Below are 15,944 nucleotides of genomic sequence, written 5' to 3' on the forward strand. Positions count from 1 at the left end.
AGATGGGGAAATAATTGCTACTTTGTTTAGGATACTTTTTGGAATTCTAGCACAAAGGCAAATGTACTTACTTCCTAGCCATTTACGAAATTCCATATTTTCTGTGTTATGTTCTATAATAAAGAGTTAATTTATTTTTATTGTCCATAAGTTTTTGTCTTGAAAGTTGTGACACTATTGAAGAAAATGTGGTGGTAAAAGCTGTCTGCAAACCCACAACTTTAACGCAACTGCTTGTGAATCTCCTTCCAGTTTTTGCCATTTAATTGTGATGCTTAATAATGCATTCAAGATTTTCCTAGGAAATCTAACTTTTTTTTATATTTAAATTTAAACATCTGACATCAAGTATAATAGAACCAAATAATTTTCATTACTCTCAGGACATATCCTTTATTTCTTGATATTTTATTCTTTTTTGTAACAACATTCCATGTAAGGGTCCAGTCTTCTTTGACAAAACGTGTAGGGAGCTACTTTCCTCATTAAAAGAGCTGGGGTGGAATGATCTTCACACAGTAAATACGGCAGCAAGTGTGTAAATCTGCTGATCGCCTGTCCCCACTCACCTGAGGGAAGTGCCTTCACAGCCTCTCTCCTCTATTCAGAGAAATTTGGGAATCCTCTTTTGCCTGGAAAATACTATTAGAAAAAAATTACTTGAACTTTTGTTACTCTTATTGAAAAATTATATTGGTTTGTAATATATTCTCCTCTTCCCAGAGATCCTTGATCAAGTTAATCAGGATCTTTGATAAATCTTAAAGGTTTTATTTAGTAGTTCTTGAAATTGATTGTCTTGCTTGTCTCCCTTTCTGTCTTTCCTCCTTCTCCAGGAGCTGTTTCTAATTATTAGTAGGAAAAGATACCAGGGTTGGAAGTCTTGTTCAGAGACTTTACTAACAGAACTTTGTCTCTTTTCCAACTAACATTTACATCCAATATTAAAGCTTATGGGAAATAAATCCCCTGAATTTTGAATGTTCTTATTTTGTGACTTAGAGTTAGTATTTAAACTTACCTGAAGTCTGACCTTGGGCAAATATTGGGTGAATTTCTTTTCCTTACAGTAGTTCTTTGAGAAATCTAAGACACAGGTTTTTTTCATAGTTTCTCCGCAAATACTTTAGATTTCATTAATTTCTTCAGTTTCTCACTAGGTGCTTTTATATAAAGAATGCAGAGAATGGTGCTGACTGTAGGCATATGAAGACTGCAGTTAATATCGTCAGACTTATGTTTGAAATATTTTATGAACATTGATTTTTTGTTGTCTGAAAAACTTTAGCTGTTTTATCAGTTGATGTGCCTTTAATTTTGTTTTTTCCTCAGCAGGTGACTTTTTTTTTAATGAAGTGCAGTCAGTTACATTGTGTCAATTTCTGGTGTACAGCACAATGTCCCAGTCATGCATACATATACATATATTCATTTTTATTCTTTTTCATAAAAGGTTATTATAAGATATTGAATATAGTTCCCTGTGCTGTACAGAAGAAACTTTTTAAAATCTATTTTTATATATGGTGTCTAACATTTGCAAATCTCAAACTCCCAAATTTATCCCTTCCCACCCCCTTTCCCTGGTAACTATAAGATTGTTGACTGTGTCCAGCAGGGGGTTTTATAATCATATCTATGATATACTGTAGATAGTTCAGCTGATGAGCCTACATTCAGATAGCCAGTCACAAGGTTATAGCATAGCTCTTTTACAGGTTAACAAACTGCATCCCTTGCCTCTGACTCTTGCCTTGAAAATGCGTGTCATTTACCATGAGACTATATGTCAAACCATTGCCAATAATACAGAACAACTTAAATCACATTCATAGTTCCTTGTATAGGCATACCTCGTGCTATTGTACTTCGCTTTACTGTGCTTCACAGGTACTGTGTTTTTTGAACACAGGTTTGTGGCGACCCTGTGTTGTCAGATGATGGTTAGCTTTTATTTTTAACAATAAAACATTTTAAAATTAAGGTATGCACTTTGTTTTTTAGACATAATGCTGTTGCGCACTTATTAGATTACAGTATAGTGTAAACATAATTTTTACATGCACTGGGAAACCAAAAATATTCATGTGACTTGTTTTATTGTGATCCGCTTTATCGCGGAATTCTGGAACCAAACCATGATATCTCCACAATGTGCTAATATACAAAGATAACATACATATCCCTATTAGGGATCTTAAAAAGATCCTTGGAGTCACAACATGTATTACTATATGTTTCTTCTAAGTGGTTATATTAGTGTTATATATAGTAGTAAAAAATTTGAAGAAAAATATGTACCCCAAGCCCAGAATATCTCTGCGGGAACACATAAGAACCTCATACCAGTGGTTACCTCTAGGGAGCTGGAACTGGATGTGTCAGGGACAAGAATGGGAGAAAGGCTTGGTTTTTAGAGACTATCTCCCTGCCTTTTTCTGTTTGGAATTTTGTACCATATAATTTAACAATAGGGAAATGGTTAATAGGTACATATGTTCAATTGAATTTTATAGTCATTAATAATAAGTCTGTAATCACATGGGAAATTACATGCTTATAAAGTAAAAAAAAAACATACTTAATTGTATATTTACTATTATTCAGCTTATTTTTAGATGATCTTTTTAGTGTTTTAAGTTCAGGTATGGTTGATATACAATATTATATAAGTTTCAGGTGTACAACATAGTGATTCACAGTTTTTAAAGATTATACTCCTGTTATAGTTATTAAAATATGGGTTATATTCCCCATGCTGCACAATATATCTTTGTAGCTTATTTATTTTATATAGTAGTTTGTACCTCTTAATCCCTTATCTCTATTTTTCTTTTCCCCCTCTCTCTCCACACTGGTAGCCACTAGTCTGTTCTCTGTATCTGGGAGTCTGGGTGCGGGGGTTGTTGTAATTGTCACATTCACTACTTTGTTGTATTCCTTCGATTCCACATATAAGTGATAGCATACAGGATTTCTTTTTCTGTGATTTATTTCACAAGGCATAATACCCTCCCAAGTCCATCCATGTTGTTGTAAATGGCAAAGTCTCATTCTTTTTTGTGACTCACAGTATTCCATTGTGTGTGTGTGTGTGTGTGTGTATACCATATCTTCTTTATCCGTTTGTCTATCAGTGAACACTTAGTTTGCTTCCATATCTTGGCTATTGTAAATAACGCTGCTATGAACATTAGGGTGCAAGTATCTTTTCAAATTAATGTTTTCGTTTTCTTCAGACATGTATGTATCCAAGAGTGGAATTGCTATATCACATGGTAGTTCTATTTTCATTTTTTTTGAGGAATCTCCATACTGCTTTTCACAGTGGCTGCACCAATTTACATTCCCACCCATAGTATGCAAAGGTTCCCTTTTCTCCACATCCTCACCAACATTTGTTGTTTGTGGTCCTTTTGAGAATAGGTGGGACAGTTGTGAGGTAGAGGCTCATTGTAGTTTTGATTTGCATTTCTCTAATGATTAGTGATGTTGAACATCTTGTTTAGTGCCTGTTGGCCATCTCTATGTCTTCTTTGGAAAAATACCTGTTCAGTCCTTCTGCCCATTTTTTAACTGAGTTATTTGGGTTTTTGGAATTGTTCATATATTTTAGATATTAACCTGTGTATCTCATATCATTTGCAAATATTTTCTCCCATTGAGTAGGTTGTCTGTTCATTTTGTCGACTTCCTTTGCTGTGCAGAAGCTTTTAATTTTAATTAGGTCCCATTAGTTTATTTTTGCTTTTGTTTCCTTTGCCTTAGGAGACAGATAAATAAATATATATTGCTATGATATATGTCAGAGTGTTCTGCCTATGTCTCCTTGTAGGAGTTTATGGTTTCCAGTCTTATATTTAGGTCTTTAATCCATTTGGAGTTTATTTTTGTATATGATGTAAGAAAATGTTCTAATTATTCTTTTACAAGTAGCCGTCTAGTTTACCCAGCACCCCTTAGTGAAGAGTCCAAGATCAAGGCAGAATCAGCGTCTGAAGGCACCCTTCCTAGTTTGCATGTGGGTGAAGGCGCATGGCTCTCTTCTCCTCGTATCCTCACGGAGCAAGGAGACAGGGGGGCTTTATAAGAACATGAATCCCATCATGTGAGCTTCAACCTCATGGCCTGATTACCTCCTCAAAGCCCCCACCTCCCAGTGCTATACCACTGGGGCTTCAGCATATAAATTTTGGGTGCACACAAACATTCAGTACATGGCAGTGACTGTGAAATTCTCTTAATAATTTTGTCCATTTTCACTATTTGTATTTTGAGGCTGTGTTGTTAGCTACATACAAGTTTCTTTTAGCTTCTTGGTGATTGTTCCATTTGTTATTTATACATATTGTATAAATGTATCTATTCATACATATTAGTGTGTTTTACCTTAATTTTATCCATCCTGTAGCTATTAAATACAAAACCAAAAAACATGTGCCTTAGGAAGAACAACCAGAAGGGAATCACCATAATGCCAGCAGTGGTTGTGTTGGGAGGTGGGATTTAAGGTGCTTCTTTTCTTCATAAAATATGATTCCTCTACTCATGTAATTTATATTTTTGTGTTAAATTTTGACTTGAATATAAATTATTTTCAATGCAATTTTTATCTCAATTGAACTGACTGTAATGAGGATAGGTTTTCTTGAAGTTATTTAGCAGGAACGTGTGATTTCAATAATAAAGGCAACTGTGCTAGCGATATGTGAGCTTAATATATTACCTACAGATGCTAAACTTATATGATAGATGAAATAAAAGAGGTGAATTTAAAACATTTTGCATTTTGTTATTATTGTTTCTCTTTTTTAATAAAAGGAAGGATTACGGCCAGGAGACACAACCAGCACTTTCTGTGGTACTCCTAATTACATTGCTCCTGAAATCTTAAGAGGAGAAGATTATGGTAATAAATCGGTGATATTTTAGCTATGTACTAGGGGGTTGTTAAACATGATACCAATTGCATTATAGTATGCTATAGTATTTCATTACTGATCTTATTAATATCAATTTACTTGATCCCTTTCAATCTCACATGAAAACCCCAAACTCTGAAATCAGAGACAGTGGGACCTTGGCAGTATTTGAAGGTGCAGATTTTAATAATATTTTATTAGTGGCAGGCACTTATGAGTACTAGGCACTGTTCTAAGCAGTTTGCATATATTAACTAAGTTAATCTTAATAATCCTGTGAGGTCAGCACTGTTAATTCCCATTTTACAAACAAGGAAACTGATGCACAGAAAGTTTAAATAGCTTGCCCAAGGTCATGTAGCTAAAAAGTGGCAGAGCTGGGATTTAAACTTTAGTCATGTGACTCCAGAGTCATAAACCTCTGAAAGATTGTTCAGAATTCCTGTGGTATTTACCACTAGGAATTTGAAAGATGGAGGAAAGATTGAGTGCTTGTCAGGAACCAGAAGATATGTTTATCTTAAGGAAACATTTGACCCTTTGGGTTCTGGCCCTCTGATTTCAGCAGTTGTAAAGGAGGATGAGTACTTCTTATAGTGGCTCATAATCTGATTCCAGCATCCTTCAAAGATCTTTAATCAGCTATCAGAAGATCAAGTTTCACACCAAGGAAGGTTATCCTCAAATACAATTTATATCCTCATAACAAAATACTAGATAGAGGCCATTAGTCTGAAATTACAGATGTATTTGGGAAGAGAAATTCATGTTTCACTTTCTATATTTGATTTTTAAAGTTATCTTTTAGACACCTCCCCTTTTTGATTAGTGAAATATTCCTATAATCCCCAATGTCTACTATGGTAGTTATAGTGTATAGTTTACTTTTTCATTATGTTTATCTTCTTTATTATGTAATAAAATGAATCTCAAATTACTGGCTCTGAAGAATGCAGAATGGATAATTTATTGCTTTAAAATTTCTTTTTTGAAGGTTTCAGTGTCGACTGGTGGGCTCTTGGAGTGCTGATGTTTGAGATGATGGCAGGAAGGTCTCCATTTGATATTGTCGGGAGCTCAGATAACCCTGATCAAAACACAGAGGATTATCTTTTTCAAGGTAATTTGCAGTATTTTATCAAGATTCTCTGTGAATAACCTATTCTAGAGCATGAATGAAGACAACTCAAGTTAGTACTTTGAGTAAGAAAGAGGAGAATAATCTAGACAATATACAGCTTCACATGTGAGGCTTTGAGTTTGGTTTGGTTTTGTTTTGTTTTGATATCTCCTTCCTACCTCTGTAGTCTTCAGTCCCTTTCGCCAGTAACCTCATACTCAAAATCATGACAGAGAGGTTCCTTCAGATTGTACATCACAGAGATTGGAGGAAGGAATTGTGTGACATTTTATTTAGACCACAATGCTGAGTGCAGAAGTCCAAGAACCATATTGAGTGGAAAGTAGCATACCAAGAAGATAAGAGGGTTCAAAAGGTGAAGAAAAAAGCCCCACAATTGGAAATACAAAGAATTGAACAGAAGTGCCATTAAATTCTACATTTAATGATTAAGGCCATCACAGGAAATGGATAGATATTTCATATAATGGGAAGTCCAGGTGGCTGTGGAATATGTGGAAAGACGTTCGACCTCACTACTAGTTAGGGGTGTGCATGTTAAAACATTGAGCTACTTTTTATACTCCCACATTTGGTAAAAATTTCAAAGTCTGATAATACCAATGCTGGTGAGGTTATGGAGCGATTGGAACTCTCATAGACTGGTGGCAGGAGTGAAAAATTGACACAACAGCTTTGGAGAATAATTTGGCAGTGTCCAGTAAAATCGAATATGGTAGTATGTGCCACACATTTCACAGGTACTAACACCTTTAAACCTGACAACACCCCTATGAAGCAGGTGTTATTTTTATTCCAGTTTTACAGATGAGGAAACTAAGGCACAATAAGGTAGTCAAAGAGTAAAATATATGCATATAACTGGTAAAAACAGTGTTTAGATGAGAGGCTGTCTCAGAAGGAAGGAGCGAAGTGGGACTGGGAAAGGACACAGGACGCTGAGGTGGTATATGTGACATCTTGTTTCTTTCTGCTAGGTTGCCTTAAATATCTCATAATAATAAAGTTTAAGATTAAAGCCCTGTAAAAGTTAAATGCTGTCAATTTTATCTTTCTAGTTATTTTGGAAAAACAGATTCGCATACCACGTTCTCTGTCTGTAAAAGCAGCAAGTGTCCTGAAGAGTTTCCTCAACAAGGTATAAATTGTGTGTAAAACCTTTAGTGATTTAATCTCTCTGTACAAACGAAACCGGTAAGTAGAGGCGCAGGCAACGTAAGATTGTAAAACATCAGGGTATGTAACTTTTCAGTTAGATCTGGAATTTGTCTCTTCACCGTAGAGTAAGTTGGCAGCATTAGATCCTGAGATCAATTGTCCTTTCCATTTTGCCAATATAATTTGCCCCCAGCTATATGTTACATTTTCAATGTAAATGATATATACCATGTACTCAGGGGAAAATTACATCTTTGAGGATAGTCTCAATTGTACTGTTGCTCTATTTTTCAATTTTCTTTGGATTATTACTCATAGAATGTCTTTACTTATTGAGCACTTGTGGCAGTCGTGTTGCTTACAAATTCTCACGTCAAAGTCCTATAATTAGATAATACTCAGAAGAAATGCTATCATTGGCACATTAAAAAAAAATCTGAACACATTCCATTGTTTGTTGCAGTTGGTAGGCTAGAAGAGTTTTAGAATCTAAGGTTGCAGTTCTTAACTGTTTTTACTCATCACTTCTGACGCCAAACATGTAGGTTTTTCCCATACCAACAACCAACTCTTACTTTAAAATCATATTTTAAATAAATGATATGTTAGAAAGTAGGCTGATTTGCAGTTTACTTTCTAAGATACATAGGTAATGACCAATTTTAATAAAATAAGAAATTCAAGCTTGTTTTAAATGAGTACTTTATATGAGGAAAAATTTAAACTGATACCTAAGCTTCAATACATTGAAAAATGAAGGTGAGAAGTGTTAATGTGCAAAAAAACAAAATGCCTTTTATTGGAAAGGAAAGGGGGAACACGTTCTCATTCATGATAATTTTGTAAGTTGCTGGCCCCTTCTCAGTCCAGTGATTCAGATAATGATTGTATCATCATAGTACACAGATTTTGGTTTGCTGCTATAATTGGGCATAAGGCTTTTAAATGGAGCTAAGAATAAACTTGTAAAGTTTAGGAGTTTGCATATTTTGACTGTCACTCTAACCCATGTCAACAGAAGAGCTGGATGCTGCCCAAGTGATTCTGCTGCTCTCTTTTCCCTCCCACTTTTCTTTAGCAAGGTGTTGTGACAGGTCTCCACTTGAATTACAAGATAGCTCTAGAGAGAGCCTTGAGGAAATCCTACTTGTTACAAGCCTCAGATACTCATTTGATATCCAGTGTTATGCTTTCTAGAAATGAAAGGTAGACCATTCTGATTTCAGACATATAGACACATATTAGACACAAAACATAGGTCACAAAGGTGATTGATTCTAAAGCAGGATATTCACGCAGTTCTTGAAACATTTCTTTGCACCATAGGACCCAAAGGAACGATTGGGTTGTCATCCTCAAACAGGATTTGCTGATATTCAAGGACACCCGTTCTTCCGAAATGTTGATTGGGATATGGTATGTAAATTTTGATTGTGTTATGTATTAGGTTTCATTATTTTGGTTGGCCAAAGTTTATTAACTTAGAAGAACATTGGAAAAAATAGTATATCACAGCTTAAATAACTTAAAACCACTCTTGCAAGTGCTTTTTAAAAAGTTTTCAAAACAGTAAAAGCTTAGAGTGTTAATTTAATGGAATATTAAAATGATGTAGTATTATGGAGACCTGCATCAATGTTCAGATTAGTAAATTATTTCCATCATTGTGAATATTGTAGAACCATGCCTAGGGACTCACTGTAATAAGACCGGGAAGCATCTGAGGGCAGAGGAGAAATATAAAGGTGGAATTTTCCTAAGAATGCAGGCTTGAGCTGTCATCCACTGTGTCTTTCTAGATGGAGCAAAAGCAGGTGGTACCTCCCTTTAAACCAAATATTTCTGGGGAATTTGGTTTGGACAACTTTGATTCTCAGTTTACGAATGAACCTGTCCAGCTCACTCCAGACGATGAGTAAGTAATTCCATAAACTGTAATGTTTTTAAAGTTCTTTGAAAATTCCATTTTTAATGGCTACAATATTTCATTATCAGATTACACTATAATTTAATCATTCGGTTACAGGATATTTGATTTATACAATAATAAAAACAGTAACTGCCATTTTCTACTTTGCTTTACATGTATTATCTCTGATTCTCACAACCACCTTGTAAACCTAGTCTGTGTCACCTTCGTTTTTCAGATAAGGGAACCGAGGCTCAGAGAGGTTAAGCAAAGTTACACAGCTGTGAGGTGGCAGAGCCAGGATTCATACCCAAGTCTGACTAAGGCCTGTCCTCTTTCCACTGCACTGCACTGTTTCCCATTGTGATGATGACCTTCTTTGTCAGTTCCTGAGTATTACAAAGATAGATTCCTAGAGGGGGAATTAGGTCAAAGGGTATGAGCTTTGTAAAGCTCTTGATATATATTGCCAAATTGCTTTTTTAAAAGATTACATCAACGTATCAAGTCCAGCCAGCAGTGATCTGACATATGTTTTGTGTGTATGTTGTATCTTTTAGAATAACTTGGGAATATCTGATCATTCACCTGTCGTTACAGATTCCTTCTCTCATCTCATGGAGGCCCTTACTGCTTGGCAGTCATTTTACTTTTACATCTTGTTAGTTCTTATCATATTTCTCACCACAGCTGTTCCTGACTATCTCTGCATTTTAGAAGCCTTCAACCCCACCCCTGCCTCCATCACTCTTAACATATTAACCCTGCCTTAACTTGTCTGCAAGGATGGAGACCTCCCTCGTGTGAGCTTGCACCCTCTCCAGCTGTCACCAGACCACCTTACATCTCAGAATTGCTTTCTGACTCTTCCCAAACTTTTTCTTCTTCCCTGTTGTTAGAAGGCTGTCTCTCTTGTGCAAGGAGTACCCTCCTCTTTTTCTAAACCCATTTCCTTCATTTTCTCCAGGATTCGTTTTGTCAGTTACCTCCATTAGCCCGCCTCCTTAACTCCTCTTTTCCAGCTTCTTTCCCTCTGCTTATAAACATGCTCAAATATCCTAATTTTTCCACTTCTTGGAACCACTGCATTTTTTTTCTCATTTTCTTTTCATCTTCAAGCTTTTTCAAAAATAGGTAATAGTTGCTAATGGGAAAAGAAAAATAAGCAGTATCGCCATTAACTCGTTCAGAGTAGCCAGCATTGCTTGTCTTGCACTCTTGCTGCAAACACTTTAACCTCTTACAGTTTAACCTGCTCCTTCAGCTTTTGAAGTTTGAACTGACTTCCTAATTTCTACATTTTAAAGCATTTTTTGATCTGTTCCCATCTCCCCTGATGTCTGTAAAGCATTGGGCACCCATGGCCTGCTTCAGTTGGCACTGCCCGTCCTGGTTCTGTGTCACCTCTGACCACTTGTTGTCCTTTTTCCCCTTTCCCCTTGAGACTAGGATGCTCTGTGGTTGTGTTTGTGACAGCCTTCTCTGTGCCACCTGCAGTTTGTACCTTGGAGATTTCAGCCAGCCCCATAGCATGAATACCAGCTATTGAGTGACTCCCAGTGTAATTGGCAAACAATTGTTGAGCAAAAGGCACTGTGCTGAGTACTAAACTTTCAGAGGTGATCAAGGCATAGGCCGGTCTCTCAGAAATCTTACTATCTGCTAGAGGAGAGAGAAATGTACCAAAAGCATTGTTTCTGGCAGCATTGTGTATAAGAAAGAGCACTGGCTTTAATCAGAAGGTGGGAATTTAAATCCCGACTCCACCTCTTGCCAGCTGGTTTCCCTCGTGTGAATGGCGTGACTCCTCTGAGCCTGTTTCTTCTTGTACCGCCTAGCTCCCAGGCTTGCTGTGAAGAGTAAATGAGCGGTGGTTTCTGAGGCACCTCACCCCTGCCCAGATACCTCTTCCGAGATGCATTTCCATCTGCTTGTTTAAACGTCTCTCCTGGTTTGTCAGACAAGCACCTGTAGCATACGAAGTCTAAATTTTTCTCAATCAGTTCTTTGTTTTTATTTACCCCTTTCTGCTCATCGTACCAACATGTATTCCTGCATTTAGATTCAAGATGTTCCTTTTCCTTAACAAACCATGTAATACCTTCCCCTGCCGAGTCCTTGTCTCTTCTTCCTTTACGTCATCACTTGTGTTAGATCCTTCCTTTCCGTTCCCTCTGCCGTTAAGCCCAGTTCAGATCTCTTTCAAATCATACCTAGAATATTGTGCCATCCAAATTGGGCTCCTTCTCTACTTTGCAACCCATTTGATACACCTCATGAAGCACCACTCCAGTTCTTTAACTCTTCTGCTCAGAAACCTTCAGTAACTGCTACATTGCCTAACAGATAAAAATCTATCCTTAGTAAGCAATTAAGGCCTCCCACCATCTGCTGCAGCCTGACTTTGTAGCCATCTCTCTCACTATACTCAACACAAATGCTGTGTTCCAATCAGGCTGTTACTCACCGTTCCCTGATAGTCTGCTGTTAATACTGTGCTCATACCATTTCCCCTCTAGTCCTCCATCCTTTTTACCTCTTAAAATCTTCCCCATCTCTCAGAGCTACCTCACTTGTACCCAGATCCATGATGGGACTCCATCGAGGGGGAACTCCTTAGTGTAAACTTGGCTGGCTTCTTTGAGCTGGCCATCATCTGCCACTTAACACCCCACTGTTTCTGTGCTCCAACTCTAGTAAATTACTTGTGTTTCTGCAGACCTACCATAATCTTTCATAATTCCATTTAGTAAGTGTTTGTGGAATGATGCTACCCTTCTTAATTTCTCCAAGTAGAAGTCACCCTTTTCTTTAGAACTGTGGTTAGAGCAGGACTTCGCTTGTCCTGTATGAAACTTAGCAGGTGTACTGCTTTCTGTTATATGAACTACCTCCCCTTCTTGAAGCTAGGGACTGTAGCCCGTGTAACTTTGTGCTCTGCAGTATGGCATGTACATTTAAGTACTAAAATACTTGGTGGCGGTACACACTCTTTTATATTAAACTAGAAGCACAGTGTCACAGAATGCCAGCCTCTCTGTTCCCTGTGACCCACTCACTGCCTCCCTGTGGGGGTCTCTTCACTCCAGGTCTATCGGTGTACTTGCTCCTGTTGCCTTTTCATTTTGGTTAACTCCTTCTGAGCATTCTTTTCACCATCTTCCATCTGGCTGTTGGGGCGACTGCTAAATTGAATGCTAATTCAGACCTGGATGTTCACCTGTAATTATGAACGTTCTTCAGGTCAAAAGTTAAAATCACCAGGACTGTGATAATTTGTGCCTTATTTATTCCCAGTCTTCAGGTTTGCGCTACTTTTTGGTCCTAAACTTGCCTGTGGGATTCTTAGTCTTTTCTGGTTTTCAGCACTCGTGGTGATTCTTCTAGAAAATGTTTTGGAATTAATCTAAAAACTTATAGGTTTTTTTCCTGCCATAATTTATATAAATTAGCTTTATTTTTAATTTTTTAATTTTATTTTACCATTTAAATAAAAAAATCAAAGAAATTTTGATTATGAAAATTAATTTATTCTTCTTTCAACAGTGACATTGTAAAGAAGATTGATCAGTCTGAATTTGAAGGTTTTGAGTACATTAATCCTCTTTTGATGTCTGCAGAAGAATGTGTCTGAACTTCTCAACTATGCATTTTGCTTGTGTTGCCATTTAATGCATGGGTACACTTGTTACCAGCCTGGATGCAATGAACCATTTTATATTTTTCACCTACAAAACAGAGCATTCAATAGTTGTTGACTGTAAGAGTCAATTATTAAATCTCAGTTTAACTGTGAAAAAAATTAGTTTCCAGACAATCGTGTCAAAAGTTGGTTACACTGGTAATCCAGCAACCTACTGATGAATAATAAAGTTGTCTTTTTTGTTTAAAGGAAATACTTACCTAAAAAGAGTATCTATTGCATTAAGACACATGGTGGGATTACATCATGAGCCTCCCATGATTGTTGTGACACTATTAAGTAATTTAAGTGTTTAAATTTTGGAATAAAAGAGCAATTCAGAACAACTTGCTTTATTACCTATTACTTTCTGACTTTTTGGTGGTTTAAAATTCAGCTGTAAATTTTATCATTGCCTTGGAAAATTAAATTATTGATTTTTAAGGCAATAGTTATTAAATTGGTAATAAAAGATGTCGCTTGCTTAGAATTGGGGAATATAGATTCTCCTTGAGGAAAAAAATAGGCACATTTTACTAAGAATCAGATTCCAAATCATTAGCTGTTTTTGAAGAACTGATTCAAGTTATTTCTGTAGTATATTAGAGGGTTGTATTCTGTAGCTTCTTGGCTTGTCCCTTTAACCAGAACTTTAACTGGAATATTAATAAATGTAGTTCCAAGGACCCAGGATGCAGTTAAATGGAACATTTCTTGTATATTAAAAGGAAAAAATTAGAAACTTAAAACAGACACAGAAAATTAAACTGTAATATTTATTTCTTATTGGAGGGTAAATCCCGTGGTTGCTTTTTGTGATTTTATTTAAATAATAAGGAAGCACTCACTTGTTACCAAACTTGTAAAAGCATTCCGTTATCCAGTGGACACAGAATGTATACGATTTTTTCCTTGTAATTTAGTATACAGGAAAATAATTTATCTTCCAAATGGTGTCTTAACCTTGCTTGTTTCTTCTCCCAAACCACATTATCCATACTTTTGGACCCTGTTTATGGAGTCATCAATGAAATCCAAGAAAAATAATAAAATTAATAAATGTTCAGGATATGCACATATATTCATATTCATCACAGTTCCAGCTCCTTCAATGAGTTTTTGTTAAGTGGGTAACACATGTAATCAGAATAGAATACATTTCAGAGGCAGAGTTCTTCAGATTATATTTTATTAATATTAGTGTTTAACAATTTATTATTTAAAGTGATGCCAGTGATAGCATCCTTCTGTTTATTTTTAAATATTTTTTTTATTTAAAGGGATTTTAAAAATAACCATGATCATTTAAATTACTTACAATTGTCCAACCTTAGTAAAATGTAATTTTTAGAAGAGCTATCTAGTCTTAAATTTAGAATGATTTAAAATATATAGGCATTTAATAAATTATCTCTTTTTTTAGATGCTGCATTTCATTTGAAATGTAATTTTTCCAAAGTTTCTGGCCATATACTCTCTTTTCTTCTAATAACTAAGTCAGAAAGCAGTGAACACCTCAAAGGAAACACTTTCATACATTTATTTAACTGGTATATGTGTTTCTCTTAATACCTGAAACTTGTTTTAAAACAAAAAGCAGTATTCACTTCAAATCATAAACTTTTAGAAAATTCTGGCATCTTATGTCAGAAATATGCTTGTGATCTTGCTTTTAAGTGGTACTGTTTCCCTTCGGGCATTAGTATCTCAGATGTTAGAATGTGGAATAATCACCTAGTAAGTTTGTTTAAAATGCACATTACTGGGCCCACCTTAGAATTCTGTTGTGTCTTTGGACCTCATTTTGAAAAACACTTTAAATTCTCCGAGTTATTTTTTTATTTTGTCCTTAGAGCATTAGAGTATTCATGATAAAATATTTTGCAAAGGGTAGACAGTGAGTTACTATCTTATCTACAATTTTAAATAAATTTTGAATGAAAGACATCTTCAACTTAGATATCTTCTCAAAAAAAAAATCCATCAGTTTTCTATCAGTAATGTTACAAATGATGAGCATTTTTCTGTGATGAGGTTTTAACCATTATTCAGGGTGGCCTTTTGTTTTTAAATCTTTTTTTTAAACTAATAAAATTTACTGTGTATATTTTATACAGAATTGCATTACAAATATGTTTTTAATTGTATTCTTTTTTTTGTAGTCTTTATGTGCCATTGCCAATTCTTTTTCTATTACATAGATGTTTTCTCAAATTACTCACCAGGGGACTAAGGCAGTTGAGAGTCAGAATGGTTGGAATTTTGGTGTTCTAAGAAAAAATCTCTTTTGCAGAAGCATGTGTGTGGTCAGGTCATTTTATGTGTGTGCAGCCTGAAATGGATATCAGGTATCGTGCTTGTTTAGTACCTATACATTTACTTTTAAATTTTTTTAATTTTGATTTTTGTCTTCGTATAATGTAATCTGTATTTGTGTACCTTTTTTTTTTTACTTTAAAATCTTTAAATAAAATGTTTAATACTCATCAAGATTGGAACATTTTTAATATGTAGCATATCAGAGTGTTGTGTTTGGAATTTCACTGTACTTAGAGCAGCATTCTGGTAGTTCTGATGCCATATTATAGACATTTGCTCATAAAATATTAGTCCGTGTATTTTTAAACTAACCCTTCTATGAATCTCTTATCTTGAAAAACAAATTAGTGAAAAATCAAGTGAACATAAAGCGTTTTAACTAGTTTTAAAACTGAACCAAATTTAGACAGATTCAGAACAGTGTGTTCTACAGTGATCTGTTCTGGAGTTCCACAACTTCTCCTTTTGCAGTTGTAGCCTAGTGCCCATACATAAACAAGCATGAGCTCAGTGTCCCACACTTAGGATCCTCTTCACCATAACTTTCCCTTTACAAGAAGAGTGAAATCTTAAGTGCTTTTTAAATTGACTTGTCAGATAGCTAGAGCCTGTATATTAAAACCACCAAAGATGATCTCCTGTGTCTTCTCTATTATTTTATCCTAATATCCCCTGTACCAAATCATAAATTTGGTTGTTTTCTTTGAGTTAGTAAATTCCCAAAATGGGGTTTGAAGCTTCAGGGAAATTTTGTATTCAGGCAAATAGTAGGGCAACCAGTTTCTCCCTGAAAAGTAAAGTCAATCTCCAGTC

The 15,944-nt window shown here is 35.6% G+C and overlaps 1 protein-coding gene across 1 annotated transcript in view; it reads left to right on the forward strand.

Moving 5' to 3' along the window:
• PRKCI (protein kinase C iota) overlaps positions 1-15,302 on the forward strand; it is a 62,710-nt gene extending 47,408 nt beyond the window's left edge. The window contains exons 14-19 of the mRNA XM_031451057.2: positions 4,822-4,909; positions 5,917-6,042; positions 7,122-7,201; positions 8,548-8,637; positions 9,021-9,136; positions 12,677-15,302. Of these exons, the coding sequence (XP_031306917.1) occupies positions 4,822-4,909; positions 5,917-6,042; positions 7,122-7,201; positions 8,548-8,637; positions 9,021-9,136; positions 12,677-12,764 (588 nt within the window). The 3' untranslated portion in view covers positions 12,765-15,302. The remainder of the gene's footprint in view (positions 1-4,821; positions 4,910-5,916; positions 6,043-7,121; positions 7,202-8,547; positions 8,638-9,020; positions 9,137-12,676) is intronic.
• Positions 15,303-15,944: the final 642 nt, after the last annotated feature.

This window comes from Camelus dromedarius, chromosome 2, assembly GCF_036321535.1.
Source record: "Camelus dromedarius isolate mCamDro1 chromosome 2, mCamDro1.pat, whole genome shotgun sequence".
Classification (NCBI taxonomy): Eukaryota; Metazoa; Chordata; class Mammalia; order Artiodactyla; family Camelidae; genus Camelus; species Camelus dromedarius.